Here is a 21,969-nt window from a genome sequence, read left to right on the forward strand (position 1 = left end):
CTCCCTGTTGTCCTCTCTCAAGGGTATCGGTTTCTAATCTCCCACAGGAGCCTCCTCTTCTCAATCCAAACACTCAGGAGAATTTTAGCAGCTCCACAAGTGAAGAGAGATGGAAGCAGAGAGTTTAAACCCTGAAGGGCACATTCATTTGGATAAATAAGAACCCTAGAGTCTCTGACTTTTGAATTGGCCAAGGGGAAAAAAGAATAAGACTAGGGCAGACTGGCTTCTATCCTTCATTCCTTTCATCCTCGCCTCCAAATATTCTTTTGATTTTGCTCTGGTGGAGTGTTTGTTTTCAGCACTTTTTTTCTTTCTTTTTTATGTGCGTCCTTTCCTTTTAGATTTTATAGGTACATGTAATATTTATGTGTCAGTGACCTTCCAAAGCAGTTTTAGAGATTTTCTGTTTACATTTAGGAATTTTCTTTAAGGTCTACGGAGTCCTTTGTGCTTTTTCCAGGAAAGGCACTCAGTAAGAACCAAAACAAACAATTGAATAACTCAAATTTGATCGGAGCCAAGTCCCTTAGAAGTGTAAGAAAAAGAAAAGTTAGTATTTGTTTTTGTTGTTTCCTTTCCCCTCCCCAACCCATTCAAATATTTAAGCCATTTCTACTTCTCTGGTTCAGGAGTTTAAGGCTAAGCTCTAAGCCTTATATTGGACAAATCTTGACACTGGGAGATTTAGCAAGGCACACCTCAGAAATGATCCAGAAACTATGAAAACAATGTTTACTTCACCCAGTCTCTGGGAAAACTCATGCCAGTATATTTTACATTTGTCTCTTTGACCATGAAGGATGGGGAACTATTATTGCTCTAGCCAAATTGTACATGTCCCTGGCAGGGCTAGGGCTACATCATTCAGTGACTGCCATGCAGGCCCCTCAAAGATTTGTCAGAAGCCAGGAGAATGCCTGTGGTTACTCTGCAGCACAAACTGACCAAATGGGATCACATTCAGTTGCTTGCCTAACCCTCCCTCCTCCTTCCCCACTTGATCTGTTCTGTGAAAAAGTTATCACGGATCCTGCAAGAGCAAGGGCCGGCTCTATTTAGAAAAGGTGAAAAATCCTGTATTCACATTTCATTGCTTCTAATAACTAGCTCTTGGACCTTGGGCAAGTTACTTAGTCTGTTTGTGTCTCAATTTCCCTGGTTGTACAAAAATAGTAATAATACCTGCCTTATACAATAGCTGTGAGGATTAAGTGTGATAATGGATGTAAAAGCTCCTGGTATTGTTCTTGACAGTTTGTATTCATCGATATATATATTAGCTTTTTTTCTATTTATGCCACAAAGCTCTCTGGAATCTCTGTTGGACATCATGTGATATAAAACAAACCTCCACTAAAAATGGAATTAAATTGCAGATTAAGGCTAACCCACAAAATTGATAATTTCTAAAAATGGAAATGATTCTTCCATGGTTCCTGCCCTGGCAATGAGGAGTACATCTTTCCAGGATGGTGGCTACTGCACCAAACTGCCGCCTGCTGTAACCAAAGTGATCTAGGTCTCTCCCCTACCCAGAGTTCTGGTGTTTCTAAGACTTCTCAACATTTACCAACAGAAATGAAAGGGAAGGAGTCTCATGGAACAATGGCTCTTACACTAGAAGCTTGAAGTCATGAGCTAGGTAAAAGTATCTGCCAGGTCAACTAGGTGAATGTGTAGCAATATTAACCCCCATCCATTTGCTTTCACTACTTTTATAGTAGCACTAAGTAGTAAGGATTAAATGTGATATTATGTAAAATGCTATAATATATGTAAATCGGCTAGCTAGAAGCTGGGATGTCAAAAGAGTTGAATCCCTACCTCTGCCCATCCTCCAGTCTACTGCATGAACTCTATGGTCTTCAGGATTTGTAGTTTTTTTTGTTTTTTTTTTTAAATGATAAAAATTCACACTCAGCAAGAGAACAGTGGTTTTGCTGAATACAGAATATATACACTGAATTTTTAGCATTTAAGGAATTCCAAATCCTATTAATAAATATGACTTTATAATAGCAAAAATCTTTTCAAGACTTTTTAAATAAAAAAAATCTGAACAGTAAAGCAGAAAAAAAAAATGAGCGCTCTGTGTCAGCCCAATTACACTACTCCATTTATTAGATAAGAGGATTAGTTGAGTGTGAAGACTTTTTTTTCCTAAAATTTTATTAAAAGTGATGCTTCTCCTCTTTATGAGGGTCAAAAGAATAATACAGTTACTAGTCCACAGGGAAGATAAATATTTGTTGAATGAATGAATAAATGTTCTTATGAAATTGGAATAATTAGAAAAAAACAGGCTGTTAGATGCAAGAGTCTTAAATTATTTAAATGAAATCTTTTTGCTGAGAGCCCTGGGATTGTGATTCTGGCTTTCCTGAAAGAAAGACTCTGTTGTATTTTCAAGATGCAGTGCAGGGGCTCCATTTAAGGTAAGGGCCAGTGACCCTGGGTTCCTTGCCAGGACCTCGAGCAACTCAAACGTTGAAAGATGTGGATGAAAAGCAAAAGGGAAGGGGTTGATTTAGCTCAAAGTGGGGAAGGCTAAGGTTGGTTATCATAAAACAGCATTCGAAGACTATTGGAAGGACGACACTTCCTTAAAATACACTTAAGCCAAAGAAAAAGGGATGTAAGTTAGGCACACAAAGGATTTTTTAAAAATTGTGGTAAAAAAAACACAACAAAATTTACTATCTTAATCATTTTTAAGTATATAGTACAGTGGTTTTAACTATTTGCACATTATGCAACGAGAAGGTTCTCGACAGTGAAGTTTGTGAACAGTGATGGATCTTGTTCTCTCTTGCAATTTGGATGGAAAAGTATGAAATTTCCTCTTTGAAATTTTGAAAAATTGCTCACATTCTGAGTCCTGACAGGCTGGCCAGGATGATTTCCTGGGATGACTTCTAGCCCAACGACTCTATGGCAAGGCAGTGATATGGGTGGCCCAACACTGAAGTAGACAGACTGATGAAAGCGTCTTGGTTTAGACAGAGGTAGGTAGTTCATCTTTGCATTTGGTTAAAATGAACCTTAGCACTTATAAAACTCTGATTCCATATCATTCGATTTCCAAGCTTGGGAGGGTTATAACATGGTGCTTTAACTTGAAGCCCATGGAACAAATGTAGCTTTGTACTGCTAACATTACCTTGGGTTTATATGCATTCAGCATTGACATCTCTACATTTTGACCTCTGACGTGTTTTGGTTGCCTCTGGACTGGTGGTGACGATGACTTCTGGTTATTCCGACAGACGCAAATGAAGAAGAAGAGTAAAGCAATGGCCAGGGGAATGGCCACACTTGGCACTAGTATGTACAGGATTTCCATTTTATTCTTCTCCTTGGAATCCTTTGAATCTGGGTGCAGAAATGAAAAAGAGCAAAAGTTATACTCTTTAAAGTAACGTGTATAATATTACATTGCATAGTTTAAAATGAACCACCTCTTCTATTCTTCTATACACACAAATCCACTGTGAGAAAAAAGGAATCCATTGCTTATTACCATTTGTTTCCATCAAACCTTCAACATAATTTATTGAAGTTTAAAAGTTTAAAGTTCAAATGTTTAAAAACTGCAGAGGGACATTATGAAAACTTTGTATGTGTGTGGGTCCCCCTCTGATGTTGCCTCTCTTTAGTGGCAGACCCACATTTCTCTAACACCTTAAAAGTTAAACGCCATGTGAATGGACTGTATACATCCAAGAGCCTTAATGTGGACCACAGGGCTCTTCTTCCATTGGCTGCCAGCCGAGATCAGCCCCCACAAGATGGTGTTCTAGAAACCATGACCTTGTCTTGGCTGGTTTGGACTTATGGGGCCAATCCTGCATCTTCCAGAATCAACATTACTAAGGAATCCCGGTCCCAGTGTCCAAAAAGCCACTGGCCTGAGAATATGGGGGCCTGAAGTCAGGGTCACTTTGGTCTTTGATCAGCTGTGTGGCCTTGAACACACATTCACGTCTCTGGGCCTCATTCTTTACCTCTGCAAAAGTGTCTGTTTTGGATGGTGTCTATATTTCCTTCCAGCATGGCAGCACTGTATAACCTGACACTTTATTGAAACCCCAGAATTCTTAAATGGTTTCATGTGAGCCCAATAATTATGAGTGCTAACACTTTGAAGTATATTTTTGAAATCTTATATCCCATTGCCTGGAAAAGAATATAATATGTGTAGAACATGAGACATACTTTTCTTTTTATCAGTTTGAGCCTGACCATTGAAACCAAATGCTTAGGCATATACTGTCATTAATGAATTATTTGACTGGTGAAACAAACACAGAATTATGGGATAGTAATTAGAGGGGTTACATAATGACGTGCCCTGATAACCAAGATCAGCTATCTTTAAGAAAACTCAAAGTGTGAAAACTCAAATTGACACAAAATTCAGAGATGATTATTTACCTTACAAAATAATTAACCATGCGTTCATTCAATTATCCTTCCACTCATTCAGTAAGTCAATAAACAAAAGCTACTGCATGTCAGGCACTATTGTAGGTACTGGGAACATAAAATTAAGTATGACATGTCCTCTGCCCTTAAGGGGCTCATCGTCTGGTAAGGAAAATAGAAGAAAGATAATGACATGTCCTTAGATGCTAAACTGGAAGTATAAAGAGAGTGATGAAAAGACCTAAAAGGTCCTTTAAATAATGAGTTACCCTAGTACATGTAAATGAGAATAAACCATATGTAGTTTTTACTTGTACACACCTTGTTTGGGAACTGTTTGGCAGGTGAGATATGGCATATCAGTTATTCGAAAGGAATACCAAAACCTGGTTTTGGGACTGTGCCCTGTGAGTTAGCCCTCAGAAGAGTCTGGTTACAGAGTAGAATAAAAAGAATAAGAATTTCAGGCTGGGTGCAGTGGGTCATGCCTGTAATCCCAGCACTTTGGGAGGCCGAGGCAGGCAGATTGCTTGAGCCTAGGAATTTGAGACCAGCCTAGGCAACAAGGTGAAACCCCACCTCTACAAAAAATGAAAAAAATTAGCCAGGCATGATGGTGCATGTCTGTAGTCTTGGCTACTTCAGAGGCTGAGGCAGAAGGATTACCTGAGCCCAGAAGGTTGAGGCTGCAGTGAGCTGTGATTGCGCCACTGCACTCCAGCCTGGGTGACAGAGAACCCAATTTTAATATTTATCAAATATTTTCTACTGGTGCAAAATCATGTTAGCTATTATTACTATGGACCAGGTGCTTTTCATAAACTCATTTTAGTCACAACCAACTCTATAAGGTAGATGACATCCTTATCCTCATTTTTATAGGTGAAGATGCTGGAAGACAGAATGGTTAAGTAACTTGCCCAAGGACATGCAGCTAGTAAGTCAAAAGCTGGGATTCCATCGTTGGTCTTGCTTTTTGCCCACCATTCTAGCTACTACACTTCACTGCCAATAATTGGAGAATTTTGCCCCTATTTTCTCATAGTAGGGTTCCTCTTGTTTCATGGAGGTAGGAAGGATGAGGGTGATCTGAAAGGAAGGGAATAACACTGAAGCTTTGCCAAATGTGATGCTTTTGAAATCCCTGCTTTTTTTTTTTTTTTTGAGATTGAGTCTCACTCCGTCGCCAGGCTGGAGTGCAATGGTGCGATCTCGGCTCACTGCAACCTCTGCCTCCCGGGTTCAAGCGATTCACCTGCCTCAGCCCCCTGAGTAGCTGGGACTACAGGCACGTGCCACCACACCCAGCTAATTTTTGTATTTTTAGTAGAGACGGGGTTTCACCATGTTGGCCAGGATGGTCTCGATCTCTTGACCTTGTGAGCCACCTGCCTCGGCCTCCCAAAGTGCTGGGATTACAGAAAATCCCTGCTTTATACACTGTTACAGGTAAATATATAACCCAGGCATCACTGGAGGCCGTTGTAGTCAGTGCTGGGTAATGTGCACCAGTAATGATTGTGTCTACATGCCTATAGATAGACAGAAAGGAATCACCTGAGTAGAAGACCATCTGCCACAGGGCACCGAGTCAGAAACCTCTGAATAATGCCTTTTTCATTATCTACGTGACCTTCAGTAGGCCCTTAGCCACTCCAAGCAAACTCATCTGTAAAATGGGAGTAATACCTACTTCACAGAATTGCTGTAAGCAACAAATCTATTCTAGTACCAGTTACCACTCAATGTTTACCCTTTACCCTTAGACTAGAGGGGTATTCACAGGTAAAAGTTTTGGGCTGGAAGTTTTGGGCTAGATAATCCTAAGCAAGAAACAACCTCCCTGATCTCCATTTCCTCATTTATTCAATGGAATAAATAAGATTGGTAGAGCAGGAATAATAGTACCTGCTCTACCAATCTTATTTGGTTCACGTGAGAATCAAATGAGATAATGTTCATGAAAGAACCTTGGATAATTAAAAATTGCCATACAGTTGTTGGATGTTACGGTTATTATTAACATTATAAACCATTTTCAAATTTCTCAGTACCCTAGGGGGGTAAAGTCTCTGTTGTTATTCTTGGTTTTTCAGTGAAATCATTTTGAGGGTAATGATTACAAAAGCAATGAGGCTAATTTAGTACTAACGCAATGCTAGTCATTTTTCCAGGCCAGATTTTTAGCAACAAGAGAAAGTAGGGCCTCACCTGTCTGGCAAACAAAGGAGTCTATTCTGTATTCATGCCCTATCAGATTATTCATGGAAGGTCTTCTATTGTAAACGAGGGTCTGGGACAAATCCCCCCGTAGGTCTGCAGGAGAACAAACTTCAAGAAGCTGAATCCTTTAAACAGTCAAGCTTGGCTCCTTCTGATTACACTGAGGATATGCTAACAAGCACAAGGGGCCCAGTGTCTTTTTGCCAAGTGAAATAATCAAGGAGAACAATACATGGTCATGTTGGAAGTGACAGAAACACATTCAGGCCCATGGTAAGTCTTCCATACAAAGTGCTTCCTTCCCTACACAGCTCTCTGCATTTGGCCATAAGGGGATTCAGTCTCTGCTGGCTCTCAAAATCTTATATAAAAATATTCCATAGAACAATGAGCCTTCCAAATGAAAAATTAGAAAACTAATATCTGCCTAGGTCCTTTTTGATGTCCTAGCATTTGTATTCCTCATTTTAACCCGGCAGGCACATTGGTGTTATCTTGATTTTACACATCGAGAAATTAAGACCGAGAAAGGAAAAATAACTTGTCAAAGCTACGAAGTAGCAGAGTCTGGGTTGGAATGCAAGCCTGTCTACCTTCAGTGCTTCTAGAAATTATATTACTAATCAAAATTACCCTAAAACATTATATGTAACTGTTTTTCATCATTCTCCTTAAGAGTCCGAAGTTCTTTTTCAATGAAGACTAATACCTGGTGGGAATCATACTATTTTAAGAAAATCATTTTGGAACAATGGACATTATTCTTACTAGTCATTTTAAAGGGTAATGGACACCTCCAATGCATTACAGAGAAAATCGGCTGAAAATTAGAATGTTGAATATTTTTAATACTTTGGAATAACTGTTTAAAAGGGAAATGCACATATTAGTTACATCAAGTTAAATACTTGAGATTTTTGAAACCAACGACTTAGTCCAGATCACATGATTAATTTCCTTTTAAAAATCAACAATTTGGTATCACAGTTCACATCTGACATTCCTATTTTATTTTTACAATGATATTCAATACTTTGATTAGTAATTAAATATAATAGAGAAAATACTCCTTTCTTATCCTGACATTTAAAGCAAAGTAATCACGATTTCTTATTAAAGAGGTACTTTTAATAAAGTGAAACATCATCTGGGATATTACTTTGAGTTAAAACAAGAAAAGGCTCTGGTTTTAAATATGGCAAAGGGGGGAAGAAATCTTACAGAACCTTAGAATTCAAGTGAAATTAAACAAGTTTAAATTATAACCTTGACTGAAAAAAATTTTAAAACCATAGAAAACAAACAGGAATCACTACCAATTTATTATCTGAAAACTATAAAATAAGCAGGTTGGTAGCAGATAGGGGCCTGCACCAGTGATTTAGGCATATGCCTGGAAGATGAGAGAGAGAGGTAATTAGGCCTTCAGTTGGCAGGCTGGGCCCAGGCATTCACTCTCTTGACTTGATGGAAATACTAAGTAGATGGTCTATTGCCTTATGTATTCTCAAATGAATTATTTTAAAAAATGCTGAATGGGCCATATACATTGATCAAAATTTTTCCCTGCAGAAAAGGTTTTAACTATAATAAGTTAGGGAGAGCAACTCATTTGTGAGCATTTGGGAAAAATCTTAGTAACTGGAATCCACACAAGTTCACTAAAAGTTTCTATAAACTCTCAGGGCCTCAGTTTCCTCCTCTATAAAAGAATTGGGCTAATCTTTTTTAATAATTAAAAAATGTTTAATTGTAAAAAATACCATAAAATTTACCATCTTAACCATTTTTAATTTTACATTTTAATAATGTTACATATATTTATTCTTGTTGTGCAACCAATCTCCAGAACTTTTTCATGCTGCAAAACTAAAACTCTATGCCCATTGAATAACTTCCCATTTCCCCTCTTCCCTCAGCCCTGACAACCACCATGGTACTTTCTGTTTCTACGATTTTGACTATTTTAGGTACCACATATAAGTGGATCATTCAGTATCTATCTTTCTGTGACTGGTGTATTTCACTTAGTCTAATGTCCTCTAGGTTCATGATGCTGTACCATGTGACAGGATTTCCTTCTTTTTATGACTGAATAATATTCCATTGTTTGCATATACCATGTTTTCTTTATCCATTCATCCACTGATGGACATTTGGGTTGCTTCTGCCTTGTGGCTATCATGAATAATGCGCAGTGAACATGGGTGTACAAATATTTTGAGACCCTGACTTCAATTCTTTCGGATTAAATACTCAGAAATGGGATTGCCGGATCAGATGGTAATTCTATTTCTAATTTTTTTTAGGAACTTCCATTCTGTTTTCCATAGCAGCTGCACCATTTTACATTCCTACCAACAGATCACAACAGTTCCAATTTCTTCACACTTGCTATTTTTTTAATAGCGGCATTCTAATGGGTGTGAAATGGTATCTCACTGGGGTTTTGATTTGCATTTCTCTAATTATTAGTGATATTGGACATCTTTTCATATGCTTTTGGCCATTTGTATATCTTCTTTGGAGGAATGTCTATTCAAGTCCTTTGCCCACTTTTTAATCGGGCCAATCTTTCAGTGACAAAATTCTATAGATTGCATAAAATTAAATCTCTTTCATTTTGATGAGATTATTAGTGACAGACCAAGCACATTTAAACTTTAGCAAAACATTTGATCAAATGACTCGAGTGACTTATGACATTCTTATGGACAAGATGAAGGGTTGAATAATAATATCATCAGATGTATTTGTAAGTCATCATCTGCCTTTATTTAATAGTGTTAATCAGTCAATCAACATCAAATTGTAGAGGGCTATGCTTGAGGAATCCTGCCTGCCCAACGTTGTCATTGATGATATGTTTATCAAACTTGAAATGGCCAGAATCCAGGAAAGATACCTAACTGTTTAATTACGGAATAAAATTTTAAAGGATCATACTCAACAGGCTAATACAATGAATCCAAACCAGAAGCTGAAATTGTAAAAATAAATATTATAAGTTGCTTTAAAGTTAAAGACCTTGTTTATAAAGTCCATGATTAGACAAACCTACTAAATAATTGTTGATGTAACCAAACCCCCAAAACAAACAAAAGATTACTAATAAGTTTTACTGAAGATTTAAAGGCTCAGATGAACCCAGCAACAGCATGATGCAATTGCTCAAAAATTTTCATATATGGCACTTATAGTAACATAATAGTATTCATTGGCAATACTGGGTAATAATCAAGAACATCGTGGTCCTCTTCTACCTGCTCCAGTTAAAAGCACCTATAGGAGTCATTTGCCGGAGATGAAAGGCAGGAGAAGAGTATGGGTTGAAACCCTTGTTCTTCTGGCTTCCTCCTTGCTGGGTTGAAGGCCATAGCATGTGCTCACGGACAGCCCTCTCTTCAGTCTCAGCTATATTCTGCAAGGTAAGGTAACTGATCTAGGATGGTAATACCTCCCATTCCTGTTAGCCCCAGGTCTCACAACTAAGAGCCACATTTTTAAGGAGGGCTCTAAAGGAGCAGGAAACACCTAGAGGAGAAGAATGGGCAAGGAAATGTAGGAGGACTCATGTGATCTCTAGGCCAAAGAGAAAATCAAATGAAGGATGTGATATATGTCTTCAAATTTGTGTAAGAAATTATCCAAAAGTAAAAATTTGGATCTAGTCCATAGACTTGTTCTTTATTAGGTTTTTTAAAAAATATGAATCAGTGGCCAACATTTTAAACAAATCAGATTTTGCATACGAGTTTTGGTTTCTAGCTTACAAAGGCAGAACTTTTGAGCAGTTGGAATCATTCCATAATCACTTTGAAGTGGAAGGATTTCTCTGTCTCTGGAGATGTCTGGCAATGTTCAAGTAGAGGCTGGATGATTTCTATGGTTGCTCCCAAGGTTCTCTGATTTTATAAATTGAGTTGAAATAACTTATTTAGGGCCTTACTGACCTTTTTTTTTTTTTTTTTTTTTGAGACGGAGTGTCACTCTGTCGCCGAGGCTGGGGTGCAGTGGTGTGATCTCAGCTCACTGTAACCTCCCCTCTGGGGTTCAAGCAATTCTCCTGCCTCAGCCTCCTGAGTAGCTGGGATTACAGGCACCCCCCACCACACCTGGCTAATTTTTTTGTGTGTGTGTATTTTTAGTAGAGATGGGGGTTTCACCATGTTGGCCAGGCTGGTTTTGAACTCCTGACCTTAAATGATCTGCCCGCCTCGGCCTCCCAAAGTGCTAGGATTACAGGCATAAGCCACCGAGCCCAGCCCATTTCTTTCTTAAAACAATTTATTTAAAGCTGACTCTTATGAAGAGATTTAAAGTCAGTGATGACATTTCCCCTGAGTATCCTCAGCCCACCAGATCCAGTCTCAGTCCTTTCTGACCAGCTCCTTGCTGAGGCCAACCTCTACTGATAGTATCAATGGATACCTTTGACCTGTGGCTTCCAGTTAGGTTAACCTATAGGAGTCATTTGCCGGAGACGAAAGGCAGGAGAAGAGTATGGGTTGAAACCCTTGTTCTTCTGGCTTCCTCCTTGCTGGGTTGAAGGCCACAGCATGTGCTCACGGACAGCCCTCTCTTCAGTCCCAGCTATATTCTGCAAGGTAAGGTAACTGATCTAGGATGGTAATACCTCCCATTCCTGTTAGCCCCAGGTCTCACAACTTTCCTTGTTGGTTTCTCCTAATTCTGCCAATACCTCCCTAAATAATTACATTATAACATTTCCCTTAGTCTACTGGCTTGTGCCATGTGTTTTCTGCCAGAAGCTTAACCAAAAAACACTTTGTTACAAAGCCAGTGGCAACAATCATTGTGGTGTTATATCAGATTTCTGTCACCAGAGGTTAAGATACCAACAAGCACTTCTTACTGGCATGGTGGTGAGCCCAAAGAGTTCAGAGGTTTCAGAAGCTTATTGCTAGAGCAGCTTACGTACTGGGTAAATGACTCAATATATACTAGGAACAACAACAAAAAAATCTTCGAGAGAAATTATTTTATGGTTAAAAATGTTCATGGAACATGACTTAGCTATAAGTTTTGGGTCACTATTGTTCTTTACTTTGTTGTTGAAAATGTACAGAGACTGGAAATGAAAGAACATCTTGAAAATCTCTGTAGTAGAAAAACAACTCTTCCAGAAAGCTTCAAACTATATAAAACAGTGCTGTACTTCTTCCTCCTTTACCCCTCTCCACCATCCACTTCACTGTAACATTCAATTTTATTTTGAAGAAATGACTGAAAGACAAATTGCCTTACAACAGGTCTCCTATGAAATACGGGAGAAGGCTGCTGACAGAGCACGTTAAAAATGGCAGTGTTCACAATCTGGAAAACATCTGCCTTGCCCCGAACTGTAAACCACCATGTTGCAGAATATGGTTTGTGACAAAGTGGAGCCCAGGGTGGGTGTTTGTAAGTTATGGGACAAGTCAAGGCTATTCAGGCACAAAACTGGGCAATGCGCCCTTTGGCAAATTGTTGCAAGCCAATGACTTAAAAGGAAATACAAAAGCAATAGGCCAGGTATGAAAACTCCAAATGGAGCCAAATGGTTCACCACTTTTCTTATCATGGGTACTCTTTGGTGAAGCTGGTTGAGGAGTAAAAACAATACTGCTGCTTGGAACTTTTATTTGGTAGAGGGAGAAACCTTTACTTAGAGGAGAAACAGACATGTTGCCATGGCTAGGGGAAGAAATGTGGCCTCAAGATTTGATCAAGGGTAAAATAAAGGGCCATGGTTTAAATATAAAAACACCAATACGATCGGGATTCTGCCTTCCCATACAAATCAAGAAAGAAACAAATAGGGGATTTAAATGAGAGAGAGAGAGAATGAGAACATAAGTCTTGTGGTATTAATAAAATACAACCAAAGTAAAATGGACAGATGGTTGCAAAAGGAGCTTTCAGAGGTATTGACAATTTCCACAGCTGTGCCCCCAGAGCTGCATAGAAAAGCAATGATAAAGGGCTACTGTGAAATGGTGAACCTAGGCAGTGTGCCTAGATGCCAGTTAGAAAGAACTTAGGCAAAATGCTTCTTTCGCAATTTAGTTTACACCCAACCCAAGATATTTGACTTGGAAGGTGACCACAACAAAAGGTGAAAGCACAGTGAATGAAGCTTTGCAGGCAGAGAAGATGGCCAGCTTTGAGGACTGGAGGAGACATGGGGCTTCCAGAAAGAGAGGAGATGGGACTTAATGGGAGAAGGGCACACCCTTGTGAGATGTGGGTGGAGCTGCTGGGGAGCTAATCTATATCAGGGCTGCGTCTAAGAGGAGCACAGTAGGGTCTCTCAGAGTAGGCTCCATTCCTATATCCCTGGAGCTGCAAATAAGAATATCAATGGGCAGCATCCCAAAGACCCAGAGAGATCATAATGATCAAAGGGAAAGGGAAAATAATAAAGCAATGTGTGTTCCTCTGAAATAATCAGGACTCTATTGTTTAAGCAGTTATGGCATGGTAGATGGAGGAATGGATATGAAATTCTATGGAACTGGTTTGAATCTTGGCTTCAGTAAAAACAATATTGCCTGTTTTTCCTTTAGGAAAATGGAGATGACACCTTTATCTTGAGTTTACTGTGTGGATTAAACCAATTAACTCAACACATTTTACTGAGCACCAACTAAGTCCTAGGTTAGATGCCGGCACAGATATCTTAGCACAGTATTCAACAAGCAGTAGTCATCATTAAAATGCCACGCACACAAGAGCAGACATTAAATTGGGAACTATATGACAACACTTAATGTGATTCATATATTTTTTTTCCATCTGATTCCTTCATTAGATTGTAGGCTATACAAGGGCATGGCCTGATTTAGCTTGTTCACGGGGTCTGAGACACAGTAGAAGCTCAACATATATTGGTTTCTGTGAGTGAATGAATAATTAGTAATTCTAATTGTTAGATGCCTGGAACACGAAAGAAAAGACATGGAGGATGAGAAGCCAGGTCTTGCCCAAACCATCTTTCATCTTTTTTTTTTTTTTTTTTTCCACTTTCTCTAAGCACTGTCTGGGCATATGCATATAATCTTAGCCAAGCCAATTCCCAGAATTTACAACAGCCATGTTTGGTTGTACTTAATTTTATATTCTGCTCTGGAGTGAAAGTTCACAGATAAAACAATCTGCAGCAGACTGTTCTCAAGCGCCTTTATTAGACAAAGTACAACAAACGTTCACATTTTCTATTTAATTAGGCCTATGCTTCTTTTAGCTTTACTTAGTTGAAACTAAAACAAAAGTTATCAGTAGGAAAATGAGAAACCCCATGGAGATTCTGAAATCTCCTTAACTCTGAGTTAGCTAAAGAATGCAGGAATTTTCCTATGAGACTCTGTCTCATTCAGGATGGAGGAGAAAAAGGGCTCACTTCAATCTGCCCCACTAGCTTATAACTCACTATAAAATGAAGTTATTCTCAAGTTTTATCTGTTTACACTCATACAAACACACACACAACAACATACATGCATAAACCACAGTTTAAAAGGCTGACTACAGATGTGAGTCCTGGGTCCACTTCTTATTAACCATGTGACCTCGGACACATGTTACTTAACCTCTCCAAGTTTCAGCTTTCTTTCTTGGGTATAATAAAACCCTACTCCTAGGGGGATAGAACTATTTAAACATGAGATAATGCCTAAAAGTATCAGCATAGTTTTCAGCTCATTGTAAGCATACAATAAATGGTAATTACTATTGAATATTATTGTTATTCTATAGTTTACAATTGTCCAGTGTAGAAAAGAGTTTCTCAACCCCAACATTCGACATTTTGGGCTAGATGATTCATTGTGTGGGCTGTTCTGGGTATTGCAGGATGTTTAGCAACATCCCTGACCTCTACACAACAGATGTCAGTGGCATCCCCCAACCCCACCCACTTGTGATAACCAAAATCTCTCCAGAAATTGCCAAATGTTCCCTGGAAGACAGAACTGCCCCTGGTTGAGAATCACTGGTGTAGAACAAAGAGCAGTGGTCCTAGAGACAGGAGACCTGGTTTCCATGAATTCATCTGTGATCTTACGTAAGTCTTCTCACTTCTCTGGGCCTTGATTTTCTCATATGGTAAAACAGGGCTGGAAATTCCTACTTGATCTTTCGTGGTTTTGTGACAATGAAACGAGAAAAAAAAAATCAAATGCTCCAAAGGAGTTATAAAAGTAGGATTCCATGATGATCAGTTTGTTAGAGGTGGGCTGAGGGCGACTGGGAGAAGACAGGCACAGCCCTGAGCACAGCTGATGCTCACCTGCTGTCTTCTCAGGAATCTCACCTGGGAGCTACTGGCCCTCCAGCAGCTTATTGATCATATGTCAAGGCTTCCCTGTTCCTTTAATGGATATATTTGTGGCATGGCTTGAAGAATTCAAGAGGAACTGCTTTGTTTTAAAATAAAATGAAAATGTTCTTTAAAAAAAAATTCTAAGTGGTGAAAACTGCCTTGTCATCTCTACATTTAACTTTCATCTAAATTCATCTCTCATGTGACTAGTATTAACCAGTCCTCAGAATTTTCACTGTGTCCTCTGCACATATATTCAGGAAAGAAATATTCCAAGGGTTTTCAACATCGCTATACTGATTAATACTAAGATAATAACACACTGGGTAATACTATGATAGATTTCTTCATCAGCATGGGAAGATTTTTGATGTCATATCATATAATGCAAATCAGCATGATGTAATCCAGAGGTGGAACCTATCATCATGCATGTATTTATTTCAGAAAAATCTTTAAATGAGAGATAGCAGAGTGTCTGGTAAAAGAGCATGAGCTTTGAGTTTGGTCAGAGCTCTATGCAGACAGTGGTTGGCTGTGTGATTTAGACAAGTCCTGTAGCCCCTTTGAACCTCAGTGAAATATGTTAATCACACCTACCCCACAGCATGGTTGTGAGTTTTAAATGGAGATGAATATGTAAAGCACCAGGCACCATGCAGGCACATAGTAGGTATTCTGTAGATGTAAGTGATCTCCCTCTTTCTACTCAGTTTGAAAGACCTTTCGAAGGTTTCTTTCATCCCTCCTAGCATGTGTTTGATCTGGATGCTGCAGGAAGGGCATTGAAATGAAAACAAGTACTTTCCAGGTATAATTTGTAGTCTTTGCTTAAACTAATTGTAATAGAGCTTGAGTCCTTGAATCAGAGTATCAATATGTCTTCCAGCTTCTGGGCAAATTACTTCCCTACTTCTGATGGGCATTAGTTGGAAATAAAGGGTCAGAAGTCACCCAAAGAACAATAGTGTTTACCTAGGGTGGAACGAATAATGCTTTTCTTTTCTTTTCTTTCTTCCTTTTTTTTTTTTCTTGAGACTGAGTCTCGCTCTATCGCCCAGGCTGGAGTGCAGTGGTGCGAGCTCGGCTCACTGCAACCTCTGCCTCCCAAGTTCAAGTGATTCTCATGCCTCAGCCTCCTGAGTAGCTGGGATTACAGGTGCATGCCACCACACCTGGCTAATTTTTGTATTTTTGGTAGAGACGGGGTTTCATCATGTTGGCCAGGCTGGTCTTGAACTCCTGACCTCAAGTGATCTGCCTGCCTTGGCCTCCCAAAGTGCTGAGATTACAGGCGTGAGCCACCAAGCCCAGCCCATTTCTTTCTTAAAACAATTCATTTAAAGCCGGGCATGGTGGTGCACGCCTGTAGTCCCAGCTACTCAGGAGGCTGAGGCAGAAAGATTTATTGGGCCCAGGAGTTAACCAGCCTGGGCAACATAGCAAGATCCGTCTCAAAACACAAAGAAACAAAACAAATCAATTCATTTGGTTTCCTCTGTACATCAACCAATAACCCGAAGTAGCACAGTAGAGTAGCAAGAAGATGACCTTGGAATCAGACAGACCTTCCATTTACTAGCTGGATGACCCTGGGGCTTTCTCAGCCTCAGCTTCTATATCAGCAAAAATAGGGTTAATAATACCTGTCAGAGTATGAAGATGAGGATAAAGAAAGCATGTGAAAACCCTAGCACTGTGCCTGGTGCATGGAAGGTGCTTAGCAAGTACTGCTTTTATCCTGGACTCTCTTGCAGACTCTCATACCTTACCTGGTTTAGGAGAAGGAATGGGTACCTAAGTAAATCTATGTTTTGTTTTTATTCCTTTCTTATCACTGTTGAAAATAACGTGGAAAATGTCATAGATGAAGTGCAAACCATCACAAAATACAGAATAATTTTCCTTGAAATGATCAACAACGGCTCTGCAAGAGGTTACTTTGTAATACGTATGAAGGTATATTAAAGCCCATATGAAGGTGCATGAAAGCCCAGCAACACAAAGGGGGTGTGGTGATCTTTCTAAAATTTGGTGTGTTCAACTATCCGTAAAACCATTTTGCAAGTAAAGTCACTATAATAACAAGTAACAGGTAGGAAAAAAATTATAGAATAAGAGTTTCTCAAATTTTCATCATTAGGGTTCTTTTCAATATTTTTAATACTTTTTCTTATGGATTTCTTTAGTATTTTTTTAAGCCCTTCCTCTTCTTTGTTCCATAACATTTGTGCTAACTTCTATTGTATCATACATACTGCATTGTAACTGACATACCTCAAATGCATGAATCATTTTATTCCTCTTATAACCTCCCTACTCCATGGTGGGCTCTCAAACAATATTTACTGAGCTGAGAGCAAGCATTTATTTACATATGTTGACTATGTGATAATTCGAATAGATTTATCTTTATATATTGACTATATAATAATAGATAATATGTATTGAACACTTACTATGTTTGGACATCATAGGGTTTTTCAGTTAACCACTAATTTATCCTCACAATAAATCCTAAGTGTATATCATTATTTTCTCATTTTACTGATAAGAAAAATGAGATTAGGAGGGGCTAAGAGCACACAGCTATTTCATTGAAGATCTGGGATTCAAACCCAGGGACTTAAACATGAGAACCCATGTCCTTACCTATTACAATAAACTGCTTTTACTACAAACTATATATTTATTGTTGACCTGTTATTGTTGCCATTAAGCAGATTCATTTTGCTTTCTCTAGAGAGAGTATGCTTAGTGAAAAGAGCCAACAGGTTTGGGAATCAGGCTGACCTGAGTTAAAATCATGACTCAGTCACCGATAGCTGAGGGTCTTTGAGCAAACCTCTTAATTCTTACTGTTAGTTTTCTTATCCATAACATGAGGATGATAGAAGCTGGATATGAAGATCGAATGAGGTGACAGAGGTAAGGTGTCTCACATAGGATCTGGCACATGGTAGCCCCTCAGTTATGCTCTTCTTTCCTTCAGGTGTCATGGCCTTACATGCCATCTGTATGCCAACATTTCCTTCATATCCATCTCATCCCAGACCCTGACTTGAACTTCAGTCTATGATATCCAACTACCTACTCAGTATCTCTTTTTGGATTTCTAAAAGGCATCTCAAACAGCATGAACAAAAACTCTTGATTCCAGCTCCCACTAAATTTACTCCTCCTATAGTTTTCTCCATCTCAGCAAAAGGCAATTCCATGGAGAAGCTCCGGAGTCACCCTTGATTCCTTCCATCATTTATATCCCACATCTGATCCATCAGTGACTCCTCTTTTCTCCAGTTTCAACACATACCCGAATCTGCCCACGTGTCCCTCCGTCTTCCACTCCTCCTCCTGTCAAGGCCACTTTATCTCTCCCCTGCATTCCTGCAGTAGCTTCTCAACTGATCTCCTTGCTTTTGCTCTTGCATCCTTCCCACAAGCTAGTCTCAACCCAGCAGCCGAGGTGAGCCTTCAAACACGTAAGTCAGGTCATGTCACCCTTCTGCTCAAAACCCTCTCATGCTTTCCCAACTCATTCCGGGTCAAAGCTTAAGTCCTCCAACGGCCTACAGAGCTTTACATGATCGGGTCCTGATACTTTCCCGACCTAATCTTCTGCTACTCTCCCTCTTGCTTATTTCGCCTCCATGACTCCTCGCTTCTTTGTGGATGTGCTATGCCTACTCCTTCCTTAGGGTCCCTGGCATCTCCCCATGCTGGGATGAGTAAGTACTTGGCACGTAGTAGGTACTCAACAAATATTCTGAATGAATGGCTTGAATAATCATCTGGTTAAACTCCGAGCTCACTTTGTATTGTGGGTCCCATGACTATTGCTTTTGTTTGCCCACCCCCCTACCCTGTAGCTTTTGCTTTTCCAACAGTGACATCCTGACTCTCCCACTATGCCTGGGAAACTTGGCATTATCTATGATATCTATGAGAACTAGGATCAGGAAGATGAATCATTTCCAAAATAGTTCCTAATTCCAGGTTTCAGCAATATTTTCTTTTTTTTTTTTTTGGTAGAGATGGAGTCTCACTATGTTGCCTGGGCTGGTCTTGAACCCCTGGGCTCAAATGATCCTCCTGCCTCGGCCTTCCCAAAGTGTTGGGGTTACAGGTATAAGCCACCATGCTTGGCCCATTTTCATTATTTTCTCCAAACATTTTCTAGAAAAAGGAACAGTTAACTGACTCAGGAATTCCATTTTCTTACTAGATACCTATATACTTCTTCTGCAGTATTAACAGACATAACGAAGGACACAGTTTACCCACAGATTGCCCTGGATGACCTAGTAATGGTTGTAGATTCATCCTGCTTTGTGGTGTTCTTAAGGCATACAGAAAACAATTTCTTCCTGCTTCCAATATTCCTTTTTTTGCTAAAAAGGTCCACTTGGACACAGACCATTCTGGGTAACATCTTTTTCTATAAAAATCAATATGATAAACTGTCTCAGCTGTGCCTCTGGAGGGCTAGGTCCGTGTTACATCCACTAGTGCAATGGCTGCAGGTATAAAGGCAGTTGACTTCTTGAGAGTGTGTTTTGGTACCTTACAAGGTGTTTTATGTAGAAACGGCAAGGTTTACCCTAAAAACAGATTGAGATCAAGCAAATACTGTCCATTTTCTTTGCCCCCCTTATAGGGTTCTCCTAAATGAAGAGGGGTGGGATAGGGATCTTTAAAGCTGATTGAATACATTAGGGGCAATGACTTCTATTTACCGCAAGCCGGGATGTCACACAGATCAGACTTAAAGTTTTCATCCAAGGTGAAGCACCAGGGAGCTTCCTTCTGATTCCCTGGGTTGCGGCAGTAGGAATGGCCTCCATTCAGCTCTGGGAAACGAAGGGCGGTGAAGGTGTGTGTGTGGGGATACTGGGAATTCCATGGCTGGCACTGGCGCCCTGATTTGGTCACACTGATGGTCCCCCGGTAGTCCACACCTGTGCTGTTATAACACTTGTGATCTGAAAAACACACAAAAGCCCAAACAATTAGAAAGAAACATAGGAGATGCTGGAGCTCTCCTCTAGCCAGCAGTTTCTGGAGGGGAGGGCAGGTAATTAACCTCGTGGCCACAGCTTCCCTGCTGGTCAGGGGCCATGCAGGGCCGTCTCCCTGCTTTGCTGGGCTTGGACCCAGGGCCTGCCTTGCAGTTACATTCCTGGGAGGATTTAAAGCTTCTGCTTCAGGAATAAAATCAGTCTTCCAAAAGTATTTTTAACATTGAACACATAAGAAATCGGAACTGGGGTGGGACCTGGGGGCACAGAAGTAATTTCCTAGTGAATGGTTCAAGGAAGGTTCAAGCCAAACTTTTCCTTCCATTCTGATTGACAGCCTTAGACATGAAATCATGTAATAAGGAATCTAGTTGGTATTGTGATTCACAGAACACGCTTATTAGAGGCTGTGCACTCTGGGTTTCTAACAAAAGTGGGGGCTATCTCTGTGCTGATGGGGTCGGCACCCTGGAGAAGCAGATCCCATTAAGTAGCCCTCGCAGGTGGCCACAGGGGCTTAAAAGCACTGCAGAATCTATACAGTCGAACTGAATTGGAGTTTGGAGGAGTAATGACAATAATAATAATGTTGCTACTGACCCCTTACCATGTGTTAAGCATTTTAGATGCATTCATTTACTTAACTCATAAAATAGTATTAACGACCAAAAGGAAACTAAAAAATTGCCGGTGAGATTAATTCTAGATGAAAGGGAAATGTACACTGAAATAGTCTTTTGCTTGGTGGTGTTGACGGGGTAGGGGATGGAGGCAAACCCATCCATATCTTTAAAATGGCGGTATGATATGGTTTGGGTCTGTGTTCCCACCAAATCTCATGTTGAATTGTAATCCCCAGGGTTGGAGGTGGGGCCTGGTGGGAGGTGACTGGATCATGGGAGCAGGTTTCTTGTGAATGGTTTAGCACCAACCCCCCGTGGTACTGGCCTTGGGATAGTGAGTAAGTCCTCATTCTCACGGCCATTTAAAAGCATGTGGCACCTCCCCACTCATTCTCTCTTGCTCCCGATCCTGCCATGTAAGAAGCTTGTTCTCCCTTCATCTTCTGCCATGATTAGAAGCTTCCTGAGGACTCCTCAGAAGCAGAAGCTGCTATACTCCCTGTACAGCCTGCAGAACCACACGTGAGCCAATTAAACTTCCTTTCTTTATAAATTACCCAGTCTCAGGTATTTCTTTATAGCAATGCGAGAATGTACGGACACTTGCTATAATACACTTACCATTACATGTACCATTAGTGCATTTATTTAGTTCATTCACAATATTGTACAACCTTCACCACTATAGGTTCTACAACACTTATATTACCCTAAAAGGAAACCCCATATCTATTAAACAGTCACTCTCCACTACCCCTAGCCTGGCCCCTGGTAACCACTAATCTGAATTGTCTATATGGATTTATCTATTCTGGAAATTTCATATAAATGGATCATACAATGGTGTCTGGCTTCTTTTACTTAATATAATGTTTTCCAGGTTCATCCAGGTTTGTAGCATGTGTCTGTATTTCATTCCTTTTTATGGATAAATAATGTTTCACTGTGTGGATATACCACAATTTGTTTAACCGCTCCTCTACTGATGGCATTTGGGTCATTTCCACCTTTTGGCTATTGTAAATAGTTTTGTTATAAGCATTCTCCTATGAGTTTTTGTTTGAACATCTGTTCTTTTGATTACATACCCAGGAGTAGAATTGCTAGGTCATATGGTAATTCTATGTTTAAGTTATTGAGAAACCAGCTTCCATATTTTAAAATTATTGTCTTCATGAAGCTTCTTGAAGATAACTATGTCTAATCCACCACTGAATGCTCAGGCACAGTACTCAGCCCATTGGAAAGTAATTTGATGAACAGTATGAAAATCACTGTGGGTCAAGGTCCAGTTTTCCCTGTGCCAACAGGTTGCTGACCCTTAGAAGAGCACAGAAGGTCAGGGGCTACCACT

The 21,969-nt window shown here is 39.8% G+C and overlaps 1 protein-coding gene across 2 annotated transcripts in view; it reads right to left on the bottom strand.

Moving 5' to 3' along the window:
* Positions 1–21,969, bottom strand: part of ROR1 (receptor tyrosine kinase like orphan receptor 1) — a 410,747-nt gene that overhangs the window by 17,141 nt on the left and 371,637 nt on the right. For both annotated transcript variants that reach the window (XM_055234118.2, XM_055234119.2), the window contains exons 7-8: positions 19,711–19,956; positions 3,164–3,375 (exon numbers count right to left, since the gene is read on the bottom strand). In XM_055234118.2, coding sequence (XP_055090093.1) covers positions 3,164–3,375; positions 19,711–19,956 — 458 coding nt within the window. The remainder of the gene's footprint in view (positions 1–3,163; positions 3,376–19,710; positions 19,957–21,969) is intronic.

Source organism: Symphalangus syndactylus, chromosome 19, assembly GCF_028878055.3.
Source record: "Symphalangus syndactylus isolate Jambi chromosome 19, NHGRI_mSymSyn1-v2.1_pri, whole genome shotgun sequence".
NCBI lineage: Eukaryota > Metazoa > Chordata > Mammalia > Primates > Hylobatidae > Symphalangus > Symphalangus syndactylus.